The sequence below is a fragment of the Sinohyriopsis cumingii genome, chromosome 2 (assembly GCF_028554795.1).
Source record: "Sinohyriopsis cumingii isolate HCF-2022 chromosome 2, ASM2855479v2, whole genome shotgun sequence".
NCBI classification, from domain to species: domain Eukaryota; kingdom Metazoa; phylum Mollusca; class Bivalvia; order Unionida; family Unionidae; genus Sinohyriopsis; species Sinohyriopsis cumingii.
Window position 1 is genome coordinate 84,287,101 of NC_142962.1, and position 27,694 is coordinate 84,314,794.

A 27,694-nucleotide genomic window follows, 5' to 3' on the forward strand; every position below is an offset into this window, starting at 1 on the left:
TCAGTTTGGATTTCTCACTTGAGTGTCTTGCATTTATACCTGTATTTTGCTCTCCAACCAGCAGGTACCATCTTAGAGAGCAACTTTGGTATAAAATTATCACTTTGAATTAGCACCAAAGCAATATTCATGTAGCTCTGTATCACCAGCTGTCATCCATAGCAAAACTAGGTCAGTATGACCTATTTTCAGGCTTGAGTGCCTGTTGTATTTTCAGCTAACCATTAGATCCATTCAAAATAACTTGGACCTTCTTCATCAATGTTCATGAAAATTGGTAAGTAGAAACTTCTTGATATAAGTAACTAAGCCATGTAAAAACTAGGTGACTGTGACCTTTTTAGTACTCTTGAGTGACTTGTACTTTCAGCTGTTTGTCTGTTACACGCATAATATCTTAGACCCTTTTTCACCTACAACTACTTGGCATTTGGAGGCATCTCAAGCATAGTAAGTCAACCATACCAACAGTAGGACACTGACCTAATTATTAAGCTTGAATAACTGCTATTTTACAGGTTCCCATGCTACCAGGAAATTGAAAAATTCTGGAGCAAAATAGGTTTGTTTCCAACTGAGAAAATCTATTTAAATTTTTTTTTATCAAAGTCAGGGAAAACACCAGACTTTTCAATGTCCACTTGATCACAGAAAAAAAAAAGCAGTTGAGTCATAATTGAATTGGTTGCAAGTTAAAAATGGGTAGTTCTTACCTAAATTTTCAGAGGTATCAGAACTCTTCTGTATATTGTCAGCTGCCCTAATTGTGCTGCATTTGTCATGGGGATTGTGTTTATGAGTATAATGCCTTATCAACTCTTGGTCTATGAAAAATCATGATAATGTAGCTTTACATTATTGAATACCACATATTTTATGGGATGCAACATATCCTTTACAATACAGCCTTTCAACACACCTCATATTTATCATGGCTTCCATGAACCAGATTATTATGAGGGAGCACGTTAATTCGTAATTTGAGAGATATGGTATCATATATAGATTAGTCCAGACAGGGTTAACACACTTTTCGTTTCCACATGTGTTTGAGGATGTTTTCTGGATGAATTGATGTTATCAAGTTTCAGTTATGACACTTACATTTAAGCTTAAGAAAGTATGTTCTTTCAATCAAAAATAATTGTTACTGTATGGTAATTTACTAATGACAGGATGGATAGCATTGTCATTTGTAATGGAAATATACGTGTACCAATGGCATACCTGTGATACAAATCAGTCCACACCATGAAACAAATGAAAAGATAAGTTCTTTTTTTCACAGCATGAACCCTTTTCATTTCCGTCAAGACAGCTTGATGAATTTAATAATTAATAAATCTGAATAAAAAATTATGTTTAAGTTGCCTGAAGAATCATGATAAAGTATATGATCACTGAATCCATAAAGGATTATTTGTGTATGATCATTGAATTAAACTTTCAGTTACATGAAGGATAATGATTTGTAAACAATCACTGAATTCAGATTTCAGTTACAGGAAGGACAATGATATATAAAGAATCATTGAATTCAAATTTTAGTTATGTGAAGGATAATGATTTGTGAATAATCATTGAATCAGTTACATGAAGGATAATAATTTGTAGACAATCATTGAATTAAAATTTTAGTTACGTGAAGGATAATGATTTGTGAATAATCATTGAATTCAAATTTTAGTTATGTGAAGGATAATGATTTGTGAATAATCACTGAATCAGTTACATGAAGGATAATAATTTGTATACAGTCATTGAATTCAAATTTTAGTTACATGAAGGATAATGATTTAAGATCATTGAATTCAATTTTCAGTTACATTAAGGATGATGATTTGTCTACTATCATTGAATTTTAGTTGCATGAAGGATAATGATTTGTGTATGATCATTGAATTCAATTTTCATTGTGGTTATTTATAGTATGTTAAGCAATAAAATTGTTGCAAATAACTTTAAATTCCATTGCTTAAAGTAAAGAAGAAATTAGAAGAATTGTACTGTAGGCACTATTTGTTCTCTTCAAGGCTCACAATGGAGTTGGACTAACAATCATGGCCTCTTCATGGGCATTCATTGTGGATATATCACCTCCTGTAGCAGGACATGTTGAAGATGGACCATTGACTGCTCAAGGAGATGTTGATTTCCAAACAAATGCAACACTGCTCAGTGCCAAGTGGGCAGGATTCCATGATCCACATACAACCATTAAAGAGTATTACATTAGCTTTGGAACTTGTCCCATGTGTGATGATGTCCTTGCACACCAACCCATTGGAATAGCATTTGGTATGTAGCAACATTAAATATGAGAAATTTTAACCACATTGCTGATTTTTCTTGCCAGGCAGCATGGATATATATTTGTACATGCAGTTGAAAACATCATTAAACAAATAAAAGGAATTGAAATTTCAGCTTATTACTTTCTGTTTGTTCAGTTTAATCCTGGTCTGCATTTAGATGTATCTTTTGAAGAAATCTTTTGTTATGCCATCACTACCAGATGGGAAATTGTCAACTTAATGAAATGGAATTGAGTCAAATAGCCTATAAAGTTTGCTGCCAAGTTGCTTTTACTTTTTGGTGTATTTGATTGCTAATATACATGAATTTTAAGCTAAGTGTTAATTACCATATATACTCCATTATAAGTCAACCGCCTCCCATTTTAAGGCTACAAAAAGCCAATCTCTGACTGACCTTCATTAAGACGGGGGTATACTTTGTAAAGGTAGGAGGCATAAAAACAGTATCTGTGTAAAATACATTATATTATTGATTGGAATATATCACAAATAGCTTGATAACTTACAATTTATCCATCTTAATGTAATAAAATCTATTAAAATCGATAATGTTTGATATTGTACATTCATTTATTGATAAAACCATGAATTCAATTATATGTAACATACCAGTATAAAAATGGTGGTTCAGAATGATCCACTTCACAATAGCTCATAATATGTTAATTTCATATGTCATACAAATAAATATTTAATGTTAAGTCCAAATTTGTTCTGATTCACAGTATCCTATAAAGGTCACTATGTAATGCCATCTGATACAAAGTCCAAGAATTCATCCTTATTGTCTGATAAAGTTCAGAAATCCTCAGTTGTCATCAGGTCATCATAAATTGTCATCATCTAATCATTGTAAATATCAGCAGACTCCATTTCCTTGGCTTCACTGTCATATGTAGGTGCTTATACACAGACTTCGCTTGGGCTCTATAAATAATACTTTGATCATACAGTCTATTAAAGGCTGCAACTGAACATATGTCAGTTGTGCATCAAATAATAAACCTCTGTTACTTGCACTGAGCAAGTATCAAACTTGCAGCTCAATCAAATGGTTGTTGCAACAGCAAGCAAAAAGGGTGCTACCTAATCAAACTAAGGGATTAATGTCAAACATGCACAGGAAGTTGTAGAATTCTACTTGGCACTGAACAAGTATTAAATCATGACTTGATCAAAAGAACTGTCAACTTGAAAACAAAATGAGGGCTGCCTTTGCAGGCCAAGGACTTATCAGGCCATGTGCACTGGCAGAAAGCTTGAGAAATATCACTTGGGAATTATACCTAGCTTATGGAGAAAGAAAATACAAATTAAATAAAAACTTATATTGCATTGAACATATTGTGTATACAGACACCTGATGTTGTTCTTCTATTAAAGCACAATGATTTTTCTTATAACCCCACCAAAAAAAAACAGACCAGTATTTGCTGAAGGTGAATAAAGTTGTGATCAAAACTTGGTAGATGAAACTTTGATATATTGCTTGTTTGATACTTAAAAGCTGTGGTCAGTGCCTGGAAATTTGAATCAGAATCATGAAATTCCTTCTTTTTTTAAAAATTCTTATGAAGTGAAATTCATGTTTCAGTTTTCTTTTGAATTGATTTCAATGTAATCATTATAAGTGTGATATGCCCTGTTGTATTCAGACATCAAAAGTGTATATCAACCATCACTATGATGCCCATACTAGCAGCATGAAAAACTTTGTTTCATTGACAGGGTTCTTATGGAGAATGAGTCCCAAAGTTTATAGTGAACTTAAAAAATTCCTGAATCAGAACTAAGAGATTTGTCCATATATGAGGATAAATATCACTATAACTTGCAATGGAATCACGACATGGATTTCTCTCTTACTAAATGTAAATGTTTTTTTAAAAAATAAGTCTTTTTATCTTCTAAATGCAGCAACACTAGAATCTATACACATTCACACACAACAAGCCACGAAGCCATGCAGCAAGCAATGTTTTCACTGTTGAAATCTTAAATTTTAAACAATCTTTCAGAGATTGGATATATTGAAAATAAAGATAATTTATACAGAAAAACAAAGAACTTCATCAGAAAAAGCTATTTGTTGACAATTATTCCCAATGTGACAAATAAACAAATATTCAAACACTTAACCCCCTTCTTCTCACTGTTGATGTCCACCCCTTTAATTTTTCAGAGGTCTGTTAATAACTCAAACCTTCACTTGTGCTGTATATGTTTTTGGACCACATTGTGCCTGAGTTGTTAAGGGAGAGATGTACATGCAAGTGTGGTTCTGCAGTGTGGTTATCTTTCTCCGTGAAAGTATTCTTCATTGTTCTAAAAATATATTTCACATCATCTTGGAATTTTCATACATTTATGTATATCTGCATATTGCTTCAGCAAATCCTGCCTCTTTTTTTAAGTTACCACACAATTTTTGCACCATTTTCAGCTGATTTGAAGTTTGGGAGTACCTGTATTAAGCCAGTTGTATGAGCTTTCAATTTTTTGGTGCCAGATTTTAGAGTTTTTTCATTCCGAGATCTATGAATATTATATTTAAGATGCTGAAAAGGATAAGTACATGACTATATGTACATACAATATTTGTTCTTAATCATATGAAAAATATGTTACTGACCATTTGTTTGTTTTTTATATATCCTTTAGCTTACACTCATGTTCAGTGTACCTCAGAATTGTCAAGCAAGTTTCCTGTCACATTTGCTACTTACTCACTTAAACTCTGATTTCCAAGTGTGCTGAACTTGTAAAATTTCTTAATCAGTGTTTTATTTAGCATTGCAAGACTTAAACATACATTTCATTTTGATGTGAATTGACCAAATAAAAAATAAGAGCTGCCCTTAAATATTTCTTCATATATCTTGAAAAAGAATTAAGCAAAACAAAAATTCCAAATACTTGTACAAATGTTTTTTCCAAAATTGTTTTAATAGATCTCTCTTTTTTTCTCGCCTCACAAACCATTATTGACCACCTTTGATTCCTTTCTTATAACACCTCAATAAATATCATATCTTTGGTCTTAAACTTTCCAATTTACACAATTTAAAATGTATGGAATGGTGGACAGGTACACCATAACTAAAATTGCTCATTCACCCAACACTCATGTACCTCTAGCTGGACTGACTGACAGGTGAACTTTATATATGATATTAAAGGATAAGAAGAACTAAGAGAGAAGTAATCTCAAACTCTTTAATTAACAACTATTTAGCATTATAAAACAGTACATAAGTATACATCTTTGGCATTCCTTGGGTCTCACCCTCTGCTGCATGAGGTTAGTAGTGGTAAGATGGTAGAGAAGCATGCAGTATCTATGAGGCGGAATCACCAGTATGACTGATGTCAGGGCCAAATAGCCAACATGCAGTATCTATGAGGTGGAATTGCCACTATGACTGATGTCAAGGCAGAATTGCCGATGTTTGAGGCGGACTCACCAGTATGACTGACTGACATAGCTGTTAAGGCAGAATTGTTGCTGTATTGAGGCAGAGTCACCACAACTTGTTATGTCTGTAAGTTGGGTGGATTGGGGACAGAATGCTCATTGATGCAATAGCTGCAAATACTGCTTGGAGGAGATACGGCGAGAGTAGTCTGTTAATATGAGGAGTCTGGTTGCCACCTCCAGAGATAGTGGAATTAGTATGCTGGTGGGAGGTTAATCATAAGACCTGAAGGCGAAGGGTGTGCCAGATGTAACAGAACTACAGGCATCAATTGGGGCAGTGGAGCATATGAAAACAAAAACTTTCCACTCTCAACGCTGATCATTTGCAAAGTGAATGACCACTATCAGCTATCATAGCACAGCAGACCCTTGTCTCTGATTGGCTGATAGCTGATTCAACTTACTGTGCATGTCCACTGAAACGGACCTTGAACTGACCCATATCACAGGCCCTGGCTGGAATCCATTCTTTGTGTAAACATCATTTAATTACATTAAACACCTAATTACAACTATCAGGTAATATTCTTATTTTTCAAACAATTTTGTTTAATCTTTTAATTTTCAAAAGCAGCTTGTTTGAGAGTTTGCAGCAAAGTTCAACTATAAAATTGCATTTGTGAATAGCAGCCTTTGAAACATTATTTTTGTCCTAACACTGGTAGATTACCATCTATGCTTATTACACGAGCATATATGTAAATCTCCTGGGCCAAGAGTTTTCTTCCATCCCTCCTGTCACTCACTTAAATCTTGGGCAAGCTCAAAATGTTTTTTTTATTATGAACAGAACGTTTTTCGCATATTAGACACACCTTGCTTGCTGTGTAGTAAAAATTACTGCAGAGACTTCCTATGATAATGTGACTGTGAACTGGTTTATGCAAAAATAACACTTTAATTGCTAATTTGACAAATTATAACCTAAAAGTAATAATTGGAATATACTGTCTGTGATTAGTAGTAATTTAGAAAGGATTAAAGATATTAATGAATTATAGTTGGATTACTAATGAGCCCAAGCAGCGTAAAACAATTAACCTTTCTTGGAATCTTTTGACTGTTTTTCTTCAGTGTTTAAAGTTTGTAAAGATGGATTATACCATGTGTGATCAGAAGTAATTTGGAAGACATTAGTGGATTATGGTTTAAGTAGTTATTACTAAAGAGCTCAGGTGGCATAAAACAGATAAGTGTGAAGTATTTAAAATTTGTTGAGATGTCTAGGAATGCATTATCTTCAAATGCTAAAATGTCAAAAATCTAAACAACTGAAATGTCACATGAAATTCAGTAATGGATGGAAACAGGCATTTAAAAATAAGTGGGTGGAATCAAATTCAAAGGGACATAAATATGGATTCTGCCATTCCTGTAAAGTTTATTGTTAGAAGAATTTTCCAAATTTAACCCAGGTAGCAGCAGTCTTTAGCAGTTCTGGCAGGCAGTCAGCATCCTGCTTCTACCCACATGCAGGACACAGTTGAACCTTTTGGTTGGCTCAGCAGAGTTGTACTAACATTGTCACATTCCAATCCAGACATTGAAAGGAAACAGGCTGACTCCAGATGAAACCTGAATCAAATAATAATACATCATCTTTCAAGTGTTGAGATGATGACTGCCACAAATACAATCCAAGCAGTGATTTTCTAAGAAAGGCTAAAAGTTATGTACTACATATAAAAACAGTACAAAATACAACAAGTTATTGTCAAAGGACTGATGCGATGAGATGATGTGCATAATATAAAAAGTAAATTGTTCATTTTTTGTCAGTTTTGCCCATTTGCTTGCTAAAAATTGGGCAAATGAAAATTCTGATTTTAAGTCAAACCTCCAGACATAATTTATCAAATCTCATGATCTGTCCTAAGCTGACCTCTCTGTTCTTTCACATGTATGCAAAAGTTCAACTGTATTAGATTGTTAAAATTATAATCATTGATGGCAGTATTGAACACTTGTTATATCATGTATAGTGTACATTTTTCCTTGAGTATATTTACAATGTAAATATTTTCAGAATGATGCCAAATTGTGCTTAAAAATCTGTTTTATTCAGTTGTTTCAGTACCAAATTTGAGACTTGCTCAAGGTAAAAGACATTATTGCACAGTAACTGCATGTAATACAGCAGATTTGTGTTCATCTTCTTGGTCTGATGGAGTTTTGATTGATTCAACTCCACCCATCAGAGGAATGGTTATGGATGGCAGAGAGGGACATGACATTACATATCAGTCATCACGGTAAGAACAATTACAAAATTATTCCATGAAAAGTTTTGGCCAGTAAAAATTGAATAGATGGAAAGAAATTGAAGCAAAGAAACTTTATTTGTATAACTATGTGTATGATATAAAAACAGTTTATGAAATTATGTTTGTTATGTTTATCTATATTTTATGTGTATTATTTTTATACCAATAATTTGTAATGGTCATTTAGTTAGTGACATTTTTAATACACCACTCCCTCAATAACTATGCCCTGATAACTCATAAACCTGCTTATAATGCAGAATCAGTTGTGGATCCCATTTTTTTTATACAATAAAGTACCCAAAATTTTACCCCTTTTATTTTTGAACATGAAGTAAATTGTGATCAAAATTGGTAACTGAAACATTGATATATTGCTCATTTTGTCATTGAAAACAGTTATGACCCAGAACTTTGAATCAACATTATGAAATTATCAATTTTTTTTTTGAGAAGTCGTGTATTTTGTTAAAATTTCTTTCCAAACAACATTCTTGGTACACCATAAATAACAGTATGCAACAAAATTTTGATCATTGAAAATGTCACAAATGCCTACTTGAGGCAGCACTATAATAAATACCAATTAAATAAGTTATTTTCTCAAGTGAAATGCATTTTAGTTACATCTTTTAGGTTGGTTTAAGTGTAATGATGATAAATACAATGTGCACTGTTGTATTCAATCACGAAATATGTCAATCTACTATAACAGCTATATCCGTGAGCATTTCTATGAGAACCTAATTAAGAGCGAACTGTGTTTTGATACCTAATTTGCATTAAGTATTTGTTGTATTGTTGCACTGAATTAAAAGCTGACCTCCATGTATTATCATGTTAATTAATCTTTTGTATCAAATAAATGGGATGGATTAAATGAAAAATTAAAAGACATGGAAATCCAACCTGCTTAAGAGCTAGTGGTCCTGGTCAAGTGTCAGGTCAACTCATTTCAAGTGATCGATCAAACACTGTTAAAATTTTTTGTTTGTTTTGGGGTGAACATAATATTAATAAACTCGCTTAAATTAGCATACTCATTCACAAATGTGACCAAAGATAGCAAAACAACCAAGTGAATACTTGATGAAATAAAATTCTGCTTCACAGAAACGTATCATTAATGAGAAGCTTGTTTGAGAGTTTGTAGTTAACTTGTAATCATTGAATTGGCACTCAGTTCCTCACAGATGAGAGGAAGTTTCACTGTTACTTGCAATGAAATCATGGTATCAATGTTTTACTAAATTAAATAAACAATTTTAAAAAATTGACTTTTAATGATGACGGCTGTTTCACGAACTAAATGCTCCATATTTTTTAGTAAAAGGAATCTTGTTTGATTATGAATGTGAATCAGTAACCAGTCTGGGTCCCTGGTGAATATGCTCCTTGCATTGCATTCCACTAGAGTAGAGAGTAAAGCCTGGAGCATACAGTTCAGGGAATGAGACCATTCAGCAACAACATAAAGCAGTGATGTAGTACATAATGTTTTACTTGTACATGTGACAGTTGTTGAAACCATTTGGTGTAATGTTAATGATCTCTCAGCGGTTGGGCATCTTGAAAATAAAGGTCATTTTTACATAAAAATGAATAACTTAGTTCAAAAAAGCATTTTATTGACAGTTATTCTCAATGCGATTTTAAAATGAGTATTCAGCCATTAAACAGACCAGATCACTATTTCCCCCCTCCACAGCTTTCTCAATGTCCAGTGAGGATGGCATCATTTCATGTTGTTGTGGAGGTCTCTTGATAACTCATGCCCATGCTTATAGTGCAGTATATGTTTTTGGACTCCATTGTGTGCGAATTATTGAGGGAGAGGTGTATGAAAATATTCTATGATTGTAGTTTGCACTTTAATGATGAGTCATTCTTGTATACTGCCTAGATCTGTTCATAAAACTTGTTCAAGTAAACATTATGTGATCTGATTTTCAGGACATGAGTTCTGGAAGGCCAAGCTGATCTAATTTATGATCAGTTAGTGTAAAGCAGTTGATGTTGTTTACAAGATTAGTCTAGAATTTGTGTGTGATGCTCCCTAAAGCGTGCATTAGCTTTATATATAATATATGGAATTAGGCATTCTTACTAATATTACTAGTCTTGGAAGTTATGTTGAGAGGAATTAATTTATTTAATTTAATAATTCATTGGTATTACAGTGTTCAAAATTCATAAGATTAATTGGAATAATAGCTGTAAGGAATTACTATGAAATCATTCAAGGATATTTGGATATTTAATAGCAGTTATGTAATGACTGTGAATTCATTTAAGGACATTTAGATTTATAAATATTAAAAATACTCAGATTTCATTTAAGCCTTATTTGGATTATATCAGTATGATTCATCCAGTATACTACTGGTACATCAATACATTAGTGACATCATTCAGAATACCTTTGGAACTCATACAGATTACTATAAACGTTTGGATTACTTGACAGAACTATTTAGGACTTTAGGATTTCATTCACCATACTTTAAATTATTTTTAATTCTTTCGCTGTGTATTTCAGGGGAAAAAATAATATTTTCCAATTATATAAAACTTGTTGGTTTTGCCCTTTCTTCTTACTTATTTTAAGACCATAGAATTGTAACCCATTTAAAATGACATTAGACATTTTTGGTGGTTAACTATATCATTTGCATCAAACCTCTGAGGCACTGTAACATCTAGTTTGAGTTTCCTCTGACCCTTGCCACCCCATTTTTGATATTTGGACATTTATGTTGGGGTGTAGGGTCAGAGTCCATTCCCTATCAAAAAGTTGGAATTCGCTGAAACAATTTGGTGTCGGCATGGGGTAGCCATTTACTAGCCAGCCCAGCAAACTCGAAAGACCATTCATCAAGATATATCTGCATGAAAGAATTTAACCAGGTTTATCTTCAATATTTTGCTTATCATTGGATAAATATGGTATCCTATTATAGATCTTTGAATAATATATCATTTTCCAGTTAAAAGACAAGCAATAGACTAGATAGATTCATACGGTTTTGCCCTCATCCTGTCTTAATGGCTTGATATTTTTAATGGTTTGTGTAAGTATTTCACTGATCATTTATATTTTCTAAACCATATGAGGGATTTTCTTCATAATTGGAATGAATCATTATGAACCTAAAATAATTCATTCTGTGACATATGAACTCACCCTTTTTTATGGTCTTTGTCATGTTCGTAGAAAATTTGCATTGAGTTTTTCTTAATATATTTTCATTTACTTATACTCTCTAATCCTCCAATTGTTTTTAATACATAGGATAAATCATTATAAAGCTTAGATAATTCATTACTCAACATGCTTGCTCTACTGTTTGACCATGTGGTCAAGGTCACACATTTAATTTTAATGCTTTGCCATATTTTGGCATGCAGTAATTCAAATTCTAAACAGTCATATTAAAGGTATAGTGAGAATTTAACAAACTATAGTACATAGACTATTTGCATGGGGATTGATGATTATAGTTTGAGGTTTTAGTAAATCTTGTTTCATTACAGTTGAGCAGTATCATGTACTGTATATTGATAGATTAATTTTTTTTATCTTATCAGACGTTTTCTTGGTGCCACCTGGTTTGGGTTTTGGGATTCACAATCTGGTTTATCACACTTTGCATGGCGGGTGGGAACATCCAAGGGAGCAGACGACATCCTTCCACTGACAAATCTGCATTTGTCTAACATGGCATCCATTCCTGATTTACCTGAAACAAACTTGCTGCCTGTTCTGAAGAAAGTTTATGTGACTGTGAGAGCTTACAATAAAGCAGGTTTGTCTGTCAATGTATTTAATTAACAAGCATTAAAGAATCCTTTTTCTTTCTGTCATGATCAATTGTTTTATTTTGAATAGTAAGTTTAACATAGACTGAGTAGTTATATATGCTGAAAATATAAATTTATAACTTTTTTAATGTTGAAAATAAATTCTGGTCTTAGTCATTCGACCCACATTATGTCCATGAAAATCATAATATTAACTTTGCAGAGAGATGAAGGCATTTGACTTGTTAATAAAGTTAACTAATTTTCCTTGTTTTATCCATCAAAATAAGTTGATAATAAGACAAGTGGAGACTAGCTGGTCAGATAAAAGAAATTATATGTAGATTCCAATATCATTCTCATAATCTTTAACAAACACAATTCAGAAGCTTTCTTATTATTCTTCAGTCAAATAATTTCAGGATTATAATGATGCAGCAATGAATATGGTATCAAACAAGCTCTAGCTACAGGTAATCTATGTACAAAATCAAAATCTTAGAGTGTCAAATTAAGATTAGAGCAAAGATTACCTAAACAATGATTAAAAATAATCCATAAAATTGTATTTTCAATAATGAATTGCATTTAAATACTGAGTTTTTAGCTCACCTAACCAAAAGGCTATGTGAACTCTGTCTCTATAATGCAGCCATTACATTTGTCAAAATTTCCTTATATTTTTTACTTCTGCAGAACATCTGAAACATATTCAATCTAAACTTTAAAGAACAATTTTATACATCTCTGTGGATTTTCTGACAATGATTTTGCTTCCATAGCAACCAGGTTACATACCTATTATTGATTTATTGTCCAGAGCAGCTGAATCAATTTGAAGCAAACTTGGCATAAACATTCCTTGGGACATCATCTATCAATATTTGTTTCTCTAAATTAGATTACCTAGCAAAAATCTGACTTCCTAACTTCAGGTGGAAAAATCTTATTTTGACTTCCTTGCCAGCACAGCCAGGCCCATTTAAATCAAACTTAAAATGTTTGTTTGAGACATTCTATATACAAATTAATTCTGGAATGGGTTGCAAAGCAACATTTCACTTCCACTGCAACTATGTGGAGCACCCATTATTGACATTTTCTTCAGCATTGATTAGCCAGTTTAAGTCAGACTTGACAGAAAAGTAATTTAAGACATTCTGTATCAAAATTATATCTGGAATGACTTCCCCAGCAATGGTCTGGCTACAATAGCAACTAGTTTTATGGAAGACCTTTTCTTATGTATTCTCCAAAAGGATGAGCCAATTTTTATCAAAGTTTGCAGAAAGGTACTCAAGGACATCCTTTACTTAAATTCTGTCTGGAATGGCAACATTTAGCTTGTATTTGGCTTGCATAGCAACAATGTTGGAAAACAAATATTTTAAGATTCTCCAGAAGTGAGCTAGTGTGAATCAAACTGGGTAGAAATGTACATGAGGAAAACTATTTAAATTTTGTCTGGGTTACCTTCCCTCACTTTGGTGTGACTGCCATATCCATCAAGTAGAAAACATATTTTTTGTCATCTTTCCAGAAGGGTCTGGCTAATTTGAATCAAACAGAAATATTCCAAAGATATTCTTCATCAAATTGTATCCCAGATGGCTTCTGTGTGGTGTAGCAACCAGGTTGAGAACCTATTTTGGACTCTTTCTCAAGAACAACTCAGCCAATTAGGATCAGACTGGGTAAAAATGTTTTTTTTTGTAGGTTATCACTGTCAAAATTTTTATCCATGGTGGTTTCTTTGCTTTTATTGCAGCTTTGTTAGGATGCTTTATTTTGATTTCATCTGCTGAACAACTGAAGGAGACTTGTCAGAAATGTTGGGACATCTTCTATCAAATATTGTTGTTCTGATGGCTTCCCTATCAAAGTGCTTGCTTAACCAATTGGAGAAATCTCTTTTTTATTTCTTCTACAGCTGGGCAGAACCAGTTTAAATCAAACTCTTCAGAAATATTTCTCAGGATGTAGTCAAAATTAAGTATGAATTGGCTTCACTAGCAAAAGGATGGCTTCTACAGCAACCAGGTGGATAAACCTTTAGTCTACTTCTGCTCCAGAGCTACTGAGTCATACCGCATCAAGCATGGCAAAAATGTTCCCTAGGAGATATTAATCCATCAAAAGTTTCATTTATGCAATGTTTCCCATGCAGCAGTCAGGCATCCATAGCAACCAGTTGGAAAACCTGAAGTTGACTTCTCCAGAATGGTTCAGTCAGTTTGAATAAAGTTTTGCAGAATTGTTCCTTAGGACTTCCTCTATCAAAAATATGTCTGGTCTGGCATCTGCGGTTTGACTTATTCTCAACTAAACAAGATTACTTTAGAAAAATTTGATACCCAATATAGGTTTTGGAGCTGATGCCAATATATATGATTAAAACTATCCATGTTTGAGATATCATACCCCGCTTTTAGCCCATTCATAAATTTCACAGCTGGAAAGGCATTTAGTAAAATTAATGTCAAATGATATGTAGTTTAAGATTCTTTTGATCACATGATGTTATGAACTTCTCATTGCTGAATGCATAGCTGTGTGAGAATGCTAAATGTTTAGCCACAGTATAGTGAATGAATTTTAGCTCACTTTGCCTCAAGGGTGAGTTAGCTTATGGTATGGACCAGTTCTTGTTGTTTGTTGTGCATTAAAACTCCATGAACAGTTGCTTTTTGAAACTTCTCAGAATCAATTCTGACCAAAATTTGGCAGAGCATCCTGGCATAAAGAGTGTTAATAATGTACAAATGATGCCAATCCACCAATGAATATAGCCACTGTTACTAAAACTTGAAGACCTCCAAATGACTTCTTCTCAAAAATTCCTTCAGAACATAACCAAATTTGATAGAAAACATCTTGGTATAGAAGACCTTCAGATCTATACACAGAATTTCTTCATTATGAGACCAGGACTCTCAACTCTCAAAGCTTGACATATAGTCTCTTGCTATTTTCTATAAGGCACAACATCAATCTAGAGAGCTCCTAGTTGTGCTAATGTTCTCTTGTATACTTGTTTCTTTTATTTGTGTTTTTTATTTACTATATATTTATTTATGATAGATAGTTAGTGGGTAGGCAAATTAAACTTCAGGAATGGTGAATCTTTCTTTCTCTTGCTAAGACAGACATACCACATGACTCTGTGAGAGTAATTTCAGTAGAGGGTTAACTGATAAACAATATGGAGAAAAAAAATCACCTGCACTACAGTGTGTTTTTTTTAATATTATTTATTCCAAATCCATCTACAAATAACAATAATTGATGCTTAAAGACAGACATCCTTTTAAGTGAGATTTTAGCCAGAAAACTTACAATGAACACTTTCTTTTTTTTGCCAAAATCAGATTATTGGTTCTATATATATTTTTCACCATTCAATCCACCCATTTAAGGAAAGCAGATTGATATAAAAATTTTGTGAATATTTCAAATGTCATTGAAAATATTGACTATATGACATTAGTTGGGTAAAGATTCCAAAGTAAATCACAATAAATCAGTCTGACTCAATTGGTGGTTAGAGATATTCAGTGAAAGGTTGTTGATTGCAGCAGAAACATGCATGTTATTTAATTTACTATGATTATTATTATTACTATTATTATTGTTGCATGTACAAATAATTGAGCTACATTAGTTAAAGTAATTATAATACTAATAATGTATTATTAGTATTAGTAGTAGTAGTAATTTTGGGATTGTTATAGTTCTTTTCAACACTAAATGTTAAACTGGGAGATGGGGGGTTCAATATGTCTGGTCATCAAAACATCAACAGTTTAATTGATATTTTAATAGTTAAATCCTTCCCCTTTACATTCTAATTACAAAATCACACACACCTATGCCTCACACTAGTAATGTTGGTATTGATTGATGCTGAGACAAACATACACATTTGTTCTAGATGGGAGTTTCAAAAATATAGGAAGTATTGTATAGGTGTTAAGTAAACTTATGACCCATCACAAAACCTTTATTAGTAAATATCTTTTGTTGATATGCATACAGATGTGAAGATCAAGATGCAAGTTTTGTTTATTATTTCAGTACACATCATTTCCATTTCACTCTGCTACAAAATACAGATAATTATTCAAATCTGCTCACAACAGTTTTTGATATTTTATAACATGGTATTGTCTTCAGACTTTGTTAAATCAAAGAGTCATGAAGTGCATTCCTGACACACACACACACACACACATGTATGAGTATGTGCATGGATGCTTATGCATTCACACAGGTGTACACACACAAGATGCTATTCAGATTTCTGAACATTCAAAGAGCAATAATATTTAAGACGTGTAAATTTCTGCCACTGTGTGTTTAGAACAATAATATAAGATACAAATTTTGTGGGTATACATATATGTTATCTTGGTTCTACACAGGTGATAGATAGTTTAAAGAAAGCTCTGTTGATGCACTCAGATTCAAAAATGACAAAACTAAGGCTTCTCTTGTACATGCACAAACTACTTTCATGGTCTTTTAATTTCATTTCATTAGCATAAAAGCATTATAAAACAACCAACTTTTGAATAATTTATGTAAATATCATGATACAATCATAAAATCATGATACTAGTTTTGAGTATGAGTTGTTAAATCCATAATCATTTGCCACGTGTAATCCAGCTGATTAACAACATAATACCACATTAACCATGCACCCCATGGGATCACCTTACTGTGTCTACTAAGAGGATCACAAGTTAGCATTTGATTGTGGTCACATGACATTGTACCCAATGAGGATTGATTATTTCTAACAAGTTTTTAAAAATAAATATTGGTTTAAAATTAAATTAAATCAAAATTTGGGGTGATTGAAATGTTGTATTTGAAAGTATCAGGTTATGAAATATTACAAGATCAAAAGTTTTGCTTATTCCATTCACTTGTTCTGATACCATGTATATTCGGTATACATAACATACAAACTTTTCCCCATTTTGTATGTGGTCTCACACTGTCACTCACATTATAATAACACCATACTGCCCTTGGGATGTTAATTGATTATTCAAGGATGACATTAGCCAGTTTATTTTTACACTACCCTAGTAATTACAGATGATCCAGAGGGGTACATCATGAGAAAATTAAGGCATATCATAGAGATGCAAATACAAAAACTCACCATCTTCTGAAAATATAACAATTATTTTATGCATTATGTCAGGTCCTTAAGAGCCCTGCATCAAATATGGCCACCATTACCAAAAATATAAAATCTTTGATTGAATTGACTTGTCAAAAACTACTCAACATACTTTGTCCAAATTGACTGAAAGCACCCTAACATTAAAAGCTTTTATGGTAAAAATGATTCCAGTCCATCATCAAAGAAGGCTAGTGTTATTGCAACCTTTAAAAATTTCACAACAACCACTGAATAAAATTTTATCAAAATGTTGAAAGCTTCCTGGTTTTGATGCCTTCCAGTATTAAATTATCTTGATATTCCATCAAATATGAATGAAGATGCCGAAAGAAGAGATACACTGTAGCTGAGGTTTTCATTACACATGCTTTCAAAAGCCTTGGAAGAAATTTCTGCAGAAAACATCCTACTGACCCAGATTTCTTGATCAGTGCTCATGTATCCAGCTATTTTGCAGATTTCTTGATCAGTGCTCATGCATCCAGCTATTTTGCAGATTTCTTGATCAGTGCTCATGCATCCAGCTATTTTGCAGATTTCTTGATCAGTGCTCATGCATCCAGCTATTTTGCAGATATCAGCCAGATGAGCTTGTTCATCTGTTATGTGTCATTCATGAATTCTTTTAACTTCTACAAAACTGCTCAAAAGAATTTAATCTGATTCCACGCATGGCATCCCAGTCAGAGTCTTTCTCTCTCAAGCTGATGTAAATGATGCCAAACTACCATCAAGTATTGTCATCATTACTAAAAACTTGGAAAGTTTTAAATGACTTCTTTTCAGGAACATCATAGCACAGATTAATCAAATATGACTGAAAGCATTTTGGCTTAAAGGCTTATAAGTTTTATACAAACAATGCCAATCTATCATCAAATATGGCCACTTTTAGTAAAAATAGCAAACATTTTATGGTACTTCCTAGAAAGGGATCAATATAATATGACCAAATTTGACAGAAGGCATCCAGGCATAAAAGCCTTTGAAGTGAATTCAGTTTCCGATTTGCCATAAAAAATGGCAGATATTGCTAGAAATAGAAAATATTTTTAAGCAACTTCATCTCAGAACTGCTTAACTGAAGTTGCTTAAATTTGACAGCATCCTGGCATGAAGATTTTCAGTTTTGTGCAAATGATATTGATCTGCCCGTAAAAATTGCCAACATCACTAAAATTTAAATAACTTTAAGGTTATTTCCTTTACAAACTGGCTCAACATAATTTGACAGAAAGCAGCCTGACATGAAGGCCTTTCACATTCATGTAGGAGATCCAAGACTGGTGAGAAAATGGATTGCCATCAGTAGTAGTAGCAAAACATTTGAACACCCTTTTCTCAGAAAACTAGTTATTAGAAATTAACAACTGCAGTAACAAGCATTTTAAAATAAAGGTTAATAATCAGATATGGCTATCATTACTTTTAGAAAAAGTACCTTTAAACATCTAAGTTATTAGAATTGGATCAAGTTTGACTAAATGTATTCTGGCATGAAGTCCTTTTATATTTATCATTTATGGTTGCCATTTATTAAAAGTAGACAACCTTTAGATGACTTCTCATAAATGATGAACAGAATTAGACCATTTTGTAAGAAAGCATCCTGGCATTATGGTCTTTTGAATCCACTTACACAGGATTTAACTGAAAATAAAAAACCTTTGTAAATAATTTTTTCTTTGCAGCAATAACATAACAGAATTTGATCCATTTGACAAAAAGTCATGAAAATTTATACAGATAATGCTGATATGCCATCAATTTTTGGTCCTTTATTAAAATTACAATGACTTCTCAAAAAGTGCTCAACAGAATTAAACTAGATTTGACAAAAAGCATTCTGGTATGAAGGTTATTTGCACAAATTATACTGATCAGTTATTCATCATTATTAAAAATGGAAAAAACCTTTATATGACTTCTCATAAACCAGCAAACAGAAGTTGACTTAATTTTTTCAGAAACAGTTCCAGGCCAATTGAAGTTTGATTAATGAAGCAGATCTGCCTTCCAACATGGCTACTATTATTAAAAATAAAATATATGTGAAAAACCTTTAAATATTAGAAAACAACATACTAATCCAGATTTCCTGGTCAGCTGCCTTGGTATTTGGCTTTTAGGTAAAAAAATTTCAGTCAGGTGAGGAATCTTGAGCATACTTTATGTGATGTATTTGATTGTGGATGTGGGGAATATATTTTTAAAACATGGTTGCTGTGTAAAAAATATTAAAAGTAAATGTGCTTGTGTGATAGCCAAAGATGACAATATTAAATGGGAATTAGAGATTATATTTACTTTAGGAAAATTATGGGCAGTAATTGGTTTCACTCTTAAGGTGGCAAAAGAGGTAGATATGTGTTCTTCTGATAATTTGTTATGATGTTTGTGAGTTTAATATATTGAAATTTCCCCTCTGTAACCTTCTTTTATTGCAATATGGCCAGATATTTTGAACTCAGTAAATATGTTCTAATGCTGATTAAAACTCTGTATAAGGGCAGCCTCTATAAAATAACCATTTTTTTTATCCTGGTAGTATTTATGAAAAAATGTTCCACTGAAAAAATGTGTATAATGAAACATTTTTCTTTTATAAAGGTCTGTATGCAGAGTCCACCTCTAATGGATTTATTGTTGACACTTCATGCCCAAATTTTACAAAGACAGTTCAACTTGTGGCACGAGGTTTAAGTAGACCCAACACCTTGGTATATCGATCTGCCATGAAGATTCAGTGGGAAGTAGAAGACCAACAGTCCTTCATTGACAGACAGTATGTCTCTATACTGTCACACATTGGGGGTGACTTCAATCTGTCATCGACTAAGGTTAGCTTCTGCAAGGCTTTTAATAGTTTGCTACTGAAAGTTTCATGAAGAGTATACAGATTCAGTATCTTTTTTTCTCTTTATGAATTGATGATTGATGTGGTATTCTTGGTGTATTTTATATCCACCTGTCTGTCTGTCCATTTCTGTACCTCATGATAGCCATGCATACTTTGACCAAACTTTTTGGATGGCACTTTAGGTTCATGGTCAAAGGTCAAGATCACTGTGACACTGAGAGTAGACCTTGAAAAATGACGGCATTTGGTAACTCTGGCAAACTTTCAGCAAGAACAGTTTTCATCTTAGTTAAAATTCATAGATGAAAATGGCATCCAACAGAGCAAAGGTTTCAAATACTTAATCTATGTATTTTTATCATTGTCTGCAAAAATGTTCCCTTATACAGATTACCCAAAATTTAACTTTTGCAATCAGATAGGAGAAAATACCATGTAATTTCAGGTGAGTAATAATCTCTCACTCATGATATCAGCATGTCTTATGAGTATGTTTTGATTCTGGACAGTATGCATAGCCATGTCACCATGTGTCAGCAAAATAAGTATTTTGTAATGCCCCATAGCTGGTATGTATCTAAACTTAAAGTAAGTAAATAAATAAATATTTGAATGCAACAGTCTGATAGCATGACTACCATCATGGATGCTTAGCTTTCAGTTGTGACATAAACAGGAATTGCAGAGAATCTCTTTATATCTAGCTTTAGGTTTAGATTTTGAATGTTGATGTATATATATATGTCCTTTAAGCAAAAGAGAGATCTCAGAACAATTTAAGGAGCAAAGATGTTCTGCTATGTTACAAGAAAAGGGAAAAATCTGAACAGGCCTTCATGTTCTTTCCTCAGTGTTCTTGTGCATATTGCATCATATAATAGCCTTATTATCATATATTTTTAAATTACATCAGAAAATATTTCATTTTTATTGTTCAGTCCATTTTTATTAGTTTTGCAACATGTTCCAGATAAATGGAATTGCACGTGACTATACATTTACTGGTTTGGATCTTCATGATGGAAGTTACTATGATGTTACTGTTATTTCATGCAATGGAGCTGGACTGTGTTCTAACAACACTCTCTCAAGAATATTTGTCGACAGCTCTCCACCCCAACCAGGTATATATGACAAATAGCTCTGAGTTAATTATTTTTTTTATTATACCCCTTGTGAAGCAGGAGCAGGAGTAGATATAATTCATGGTGTCCATCTATCCTTCTACACATATTTGACAGAACCAGGATTTCAAACCAGCTGATTTACATATTTGGATCAGTTGATTGGCTTCTAAACTAGTAGATTTCTGTTTGGCATAAATTTTAAGCTTTTAGGGGGTTGAAAACAAAACAAGTACATTGTTTTGTCATGAAATGTATTCTCTTCATAAAATAATACAAATGCAAGATCTGAACATAATCAGATTTTGACTGATGGAGAAGTTACAAAAATAATTAATTTATATGAGTCAGTATATTGTCAGTTAGAGAAAAGGAAAGTTGTTTATCTTATAGTTCACTTCAAAGACTTTTTGAATATAAAATCCAACATAATTTTTAGTTTCCTTGACAGTATCATGTCTGGTGACCACTGATGACTTTCACTGTGATTATTAAACTTCACGCTTAACAGTCTGTCAGTAGTTCTCTAGTTCAGATTTTCCCCTGAATTGCATTATATTGAATGGATAATGTCCGCTGTGTAGCAGCATTAGAATGTTGTAATGACAGGACAACTATGCTCAGTCTGCAAAGTAGTTCTAACTTCAGTTTTCCTGTTGCTGGGACTGCTTGCCAATGATCCTCCAAGCTATGTTCACCCCATGAAGGAAGTTCCTGACTTAGACTTAAGATGTATTCATGAGCATCATCCCCAATTATTTCTTTCTCTTCATGGCTCAGGTCCAAAAGTCTATTGGCAAGTTTCACTACTGTAAATAATATAAAAAATAAAGACTGATTTTGACTTGAAATAAACAATGAAAAAATACATTATGTATTTGATGTAATTATGAATAATGTATCACTACTTTAAAATTATGTATCATGTAATATATATTTTACTGATAAAGTGATATATTTTATCTTTAGCTTGATTCTTTAAGCTTAATTTATGTGTACAAAAGCTAGAAAAATTTATTAAATACAAAAGATGCATACATTTGAAACACACAAACTCAGGACCTTTGCTACTTGCCTGCACACACTTAAATTCTGATATCCATGTATTGTTGAACTTGTTGTGATATTTCTTTGTCAATGATTTCTTAGCATTGGGTGGAAGCACATGTTTCTGCAATATGACACAACTGAAATAAATATGTATGTAAGTGCTATCCTTAAATATTCCTTTTAAAACATCTTGAACAATACAGTAACAAATAAACATGAAAAAATATCAAAATACTCACCGTAACTAGCTGAAATCATCTTTTATGATTAGTCTCTCCATTATTTCTTCTTTATGCCAAAGATTGGCCAATATTCATCAACAGCTCAGATGACTTCATTAATTAACTGTTATCCCTTTAGTACTTATTCATTAAAACCTGTCTTGTGGGAGCACCCTTCTGCCAACAAAAAGCAGTCTCTCAAGATAGATGGCTTTTCATAACAGGTTTGTGCAACGTTACCATTTTTTAAAGGTCATAGTGCAGCAAGTTAAAGAAGGGAAAATATCCACAATTGCTGTGCATGCATTTTATACATCATTCATAGTTCTTGTCAAAACATTGAAAGTGTTTCATCTTGAAAGTAATTTTTTATAGCAATAAAAATATATATCATAAAAACATATACAATTATATTTGAAAATCATGTGTACATGTAGGTTAGCATATGAATTGCAAATTTACTTTATATATCCGTGACAGCTCCTTTTAAAGAAGCAGTGGTATTTATCTCTGTTTTTTGATGCGGTCATGCATAGTTATGTTGTTTTAGAACATTCTGCACTTTGTCTGCATACACTCCTAAGCAGCCATGGTTACAACAGATTAGATAAATGTTAGCAGTGTTCATTTGTTTATGTGAAACAGACATTCATAGCAGTGTCAAAATGCATCATTTTGTGAGAAAATTATGCAAGTGGTCATTGATGACAGTGCATTTATATAATAAATTTGATCCATGCATGATGATTGTGACTGTAAATGACAGGTTGTCACTCATAGCAGCAGTTGCTCATGACACATTTTACTGTAACATCTAAAGAAAATCCGGTATTAGGCTGTAACTCCCCAAATTTCAACAATAAGGATATCAGTTAACAGCCCATGTTAGCTGTTCTTTAACACTTCTAATCCTATTGCTCTACCTTGCATCATCACACGTCATTGTACTGTTGAAACATTTCCGGTCCCCAATAGACTGGTCCTGACTAATGTCTCTAATGTGTTGACTGAAATCATAAATATCAAGGACATGTTTTTTCTTTACTGACTTAAAATATTTTCAATTTTCAAAAGCAGTAGCTTTCAACTATAAATTGGTATAGTCTTCCAAACAATATTTTTTGGCCTACCACCAACAGAATCACATGTATGCTTCTAGTTTGGGCTATAACTCCTATACTGTGACAAATATCAACAAATGGATCTATTGATATCAAACTGCACTGAGTACATCTTGAGATATGAATGTGTTGCACACTGAAATGAATGTGTTGCACACTAAAATTACTTTACTGTGACATTCTATTCAGGATTTATTCAGAATTGCTTAAAAATCAAATTCATGTTCTGATAGTATTACCCATTTCTGCAAAAGTACATTGTAGACATAATTTGGAATGAACACCTGTCATGTACCACTGGGATCCACTTTTGAGCATTTTGTTCTAAATTGCTTAAAAATCATGTCCAGGCTCTACTGGTAATGCTAATACCTTTTCACCTATTTTCATTAAAATTGCACTGAAGCTGCACTTTTAGATGAACATGTATCATGTGCTAAAACTGAGTCTCTGTTACTTATTTCCAGGATTTATTTTGAATTGTCTTAAAAAAAGAAATGTGTCTCTCCCATCTGCTTAGGCTCTAATTCCTTTACTGCAACAGCTATTGACATCACACTTGCTCTTGGGTACAGTTCATCTTGGGATAAAAAGATATGTTGGAAGCCAAAACATAACTGTAATTCTCTTTCCAGATATTACTAAAAATTAATGAAACATTGCCTGGGCTATAATTTCACATATTGAAATGAGGTTGCAGGATGCCTGTAAATCACACACACCAAACCTTGGGATAAATATGTGTTGGGAGACAAAACTGGGTTACTGTGGTCTTCTTTCCAGAATTTACTCAAATATGTTTCATATATCTGTCTCACTTCTGATTCTAGTACATTTTCACATATTTTCACCAAACCTACATGGAAGTTGCATGCTGTGGTAAAGAGGTGTTGTACACTAATACTGGGTTTCTGAGATCTGTTTGGGATTTATTAAACATTACTAACAAAGGTATCTGGGTGCATATTTTTGCATATCTTCACCTGTCATAACTAAACTTAAATCTTAGGTGAATGAGATTAACGAGTCACAAACTTACCCTGGGCTACTTTATGTACTTCCCAGGGTTCCTTCAGTGTTGCTTAAAACTGATGTCCAGTGTCCTTACTCTTTGTTTGAATATGTTTGAATACACTTTTGTCTATTGCTACTAAACTTGCCTTGAGGATGCAGCTTGGGATGAGTTTGGTTACACACCAAATCATGCTCACTGTGATGTACAGGTCTTTTTTAAAAAGAACATTATTAAGATTACAAAATTTGGGACAAAAGAGCTAGCTTATTTATGGAGCAGCTTCTCACTTGAAAAGGTCTGCTTGTCCACATATATTTTTGAAAAGGGTTTGTTGGTTTTGGAATGTATTCTGGCTCAGAGGATTGGTATAGATATACCTTTTGACTTTTTTTACATGACATAAAGACATAAGCAGAGTTAGCATCCCTGAGGTATACTTCACATGCCATCCCCTTTTGCCCCAAGATGCCTTAAGGGGTCGTCCATTAATTATGTCAACAAAATGGGGGGAGGGATTTTGAAGAAGTTTGACAATTGTTGACATGGGGGAGGGGTAGTTCAAGATAAATTGACATCAACAATGTTATTTTTTACAATAAATTCAATAAATCAAAAAACAGGAAATTAGTCAGTGTGTTGGTATGGCACACACTCGCTCACCTGTCAACAGCCCACCAGTTTAATCCTAAACTGGTTGAGTTCTTGCCAAAGAAGTCATAGTCTTGCATCATCACGTTTTGTTTTTATTCAATGTAGATTGTAGACTGTAGACAGATTTTTAAGGGAAGCTGTTACTAAATTCAAGGACTGCACTGAGCCATAGACATCTAAATAGTATAGCTATCCATGGACTTCTATTAAATAGCATCTATGTTATATGTATAGATGCTATATATATTGAAGTCCATGAGCTATCCCTCCAAGGATGGATAACTGAGCCTAGGAAACTTGAGAGCTTGACTATTATACAGTCATCTTTAACATAATACATAAAATAAATTATGTAGCCTACACAAGCATACAACTTCTTCAACCAGATGCAGTAACCTTAATGCCTTACAAATATTGTACACTTTGATAACAGACTCTTGTTCATTTCAGGCAAATGCCCCTCCCACCCTTGCATGTGCTGTAAAATTGTTATAGTCAATTTGAAATCTGTTAAACAAGTAAAAAAAATGTATTAAAATTTATTTGTAGACCTTTTAATTTCCATAATTCTATTTTTAGCATAAAAGCCAGCCGTATTGTATTGGGGGGTCACTGAAAGTTTGACAGTTGTTGACAAGGGGGGAAGGGGGGGGTAAAAAAATTGCCTAAACATTGTTGACATAATTAATGGACATCCCTTAAGACAAGAGCAGTCTTTATGCCATGGAAGAAATTATATGGATTTGTTTATTTTGGGGTTAGAAAGTTTCGTAGTTTTGCAGAAAATTCTATTTTTAGGGTACTTTGGGGATAATTTATAAATCAGTCTATAATATAAAGCTTAAAATCAACAACAAAAATGTTATAACAATATATAAAAGTGAAAATTGACAAATTGACTACTTTTCCATGTCATATGAAGGGTAACAACAATTTTGTCATGTTTCTTTATTATTGTTGTTGTTTAATGAGTACAATTTCTTCTGAATTTTTCAAGGCATGTTTGCCATATCAACTGACCATGCATCTCAGCCTCAGCGTGAGCCAGAAGGATGGATGACCTGGTCTATTTTCCATATTAATCTTGCCTGGCTGGGCTTTACAGATATCCATTCTGGAATAGACACATACTGGGTCAGTGTTGGTAGCATGTACATGGGAAGCGATCTTAATGAGGTGAGAACTGTTTAGATGGCTCATTAATAACAGATATTGTATATGTAACTGAATTTGTAATTCCTCAATATTCCACAACTTTTTGTGGCTGTTGGGGTTTACTGATGACTAGACTGGGGTAGATAAATACCTGGTCAATGAGGGTAGCAGATACACATACATGCCAACCATTATGCCTGTGACATAATCATTACTCTTTGTTTTAACCTAATTACATCTTACACTTAACTGTATTTGGATTACGCTTTGTTGATACAATAAAAAATAAAATATGAAGCAATAAAAATTTGTTTTGTCATTTTTATTGTCATCTCTTTAATTCCACCCATTTAAATTTGAGAATATTCTTTAAAAGATGACTGCTGTGTAAGAATAGTACTAGATGTCCTGGATGAAGATGTGATTTCCTGATTTTCTATTTATAGCAACTGTACATGACACATTTCCAAGAAAACAGTTGGGTTTCTTAAATATGAAACTTTGTCTCGTAGCTTCATTTTATTGATAAGATAGTGAAGTAGAAGACCAGGAAATGAAATGGCACCAGATTTACGCAAAACAAGGTTTAATGGTGTGACACATGATGTTATATGCCTGAAAATGTTAGAGCAGATGGATCTTTTCAAACTTCAAAGCATGTCAATCAGAAAAAATCACAAAACAACATTGCTCTGTGAACTTTAAAAGAAGAATAGAGTAATGTAATACAGCACTCATATTGAGCACAAGATCATCATGCTCATTGCAGAATTCAAGACTTCACAATCAAATGTGAAAGTTACACATGTAAAGTGAGTGCTGAATATAAATAATTTGTCAGTATATATATTTTGTACTTGTATTCTGGTTTTAATCCACATGGATTTTGCGCATTCAAGACACAAATTTTGACAGGCTGCAGAACCAGGTTAGTAGCAAAATTAAATATGCATTTTTTACAGTGTGCTGTAATCATGGCATGTAATATATAGACAACACTTTTTTTGCCCAAATTACACTTTTTGGCCACTTATATTAGCAAAAATTACACTTATACCTCTTGGGGGACTGGCATGTTTGCACACATTGGGAAGTATAGAGCATAGTAGAAGTATGCATTTTCCTAATTCAGAGTGCAAATGAATATTTTGATTGTCTTTTGTGTGAGTATTTGGCTTTGTTACTGATATATACACAAAGGTTCCATATTGTGCTCACTTTCAGTAAATGGTTGAAATGTCATAGGATGCAAAAAAATAATAATGCAGGTTTATCTACAACACCATCAATGCCTAGCATCTCTAAACAATATTTGCTATGCCTCATTCTCATTCACAGCAATCATATTTAATGACAAAAACTTTCCATAAGGTAAATAAATCAATCTATACCTTCAGATGTAAATAACATATCAGTCTTTCCAAAGACAAACTATTAGA

General features: G+C 33.0%; 1 protein-coding gene across 1 annotated transcript in view; it reads left to right on the plus strand.

The window, feature by feature from the left end:
- LOC149805301 (uncharacterized) overlaps positions 1-27,694 on the plus strand; it is a 384,402-nt gene that overhangs the window by 262,112 nt on the left and 94,596 nt on the right. The window contains exons 36-41 of the mRNA XM_089949218.1: positions 2,034-2,298; positions 7,862-8,048; positions 11,649-11,866; positions 19,669-19,898; positions 20,889-21,042; positions 26,098-26,276. Of these exons, the coding sequence (XP_089805344.1) occupies positions 2,034-2,298; positions 7,862-8,048; positions 11,649-11,866; positions 19,669-19,898; positions 20,889-21,042; positions 26,098-26,276 (1,233 nt within the window). The remainder of the gene's footprint in view (positions 1-2,033; positions 2,299-7,861; positions 8,049-11,648; positions 11,867-19,668; positions 19,899-20,888; positions 21,043-26,097; positions 26,277-27,694) is intronic.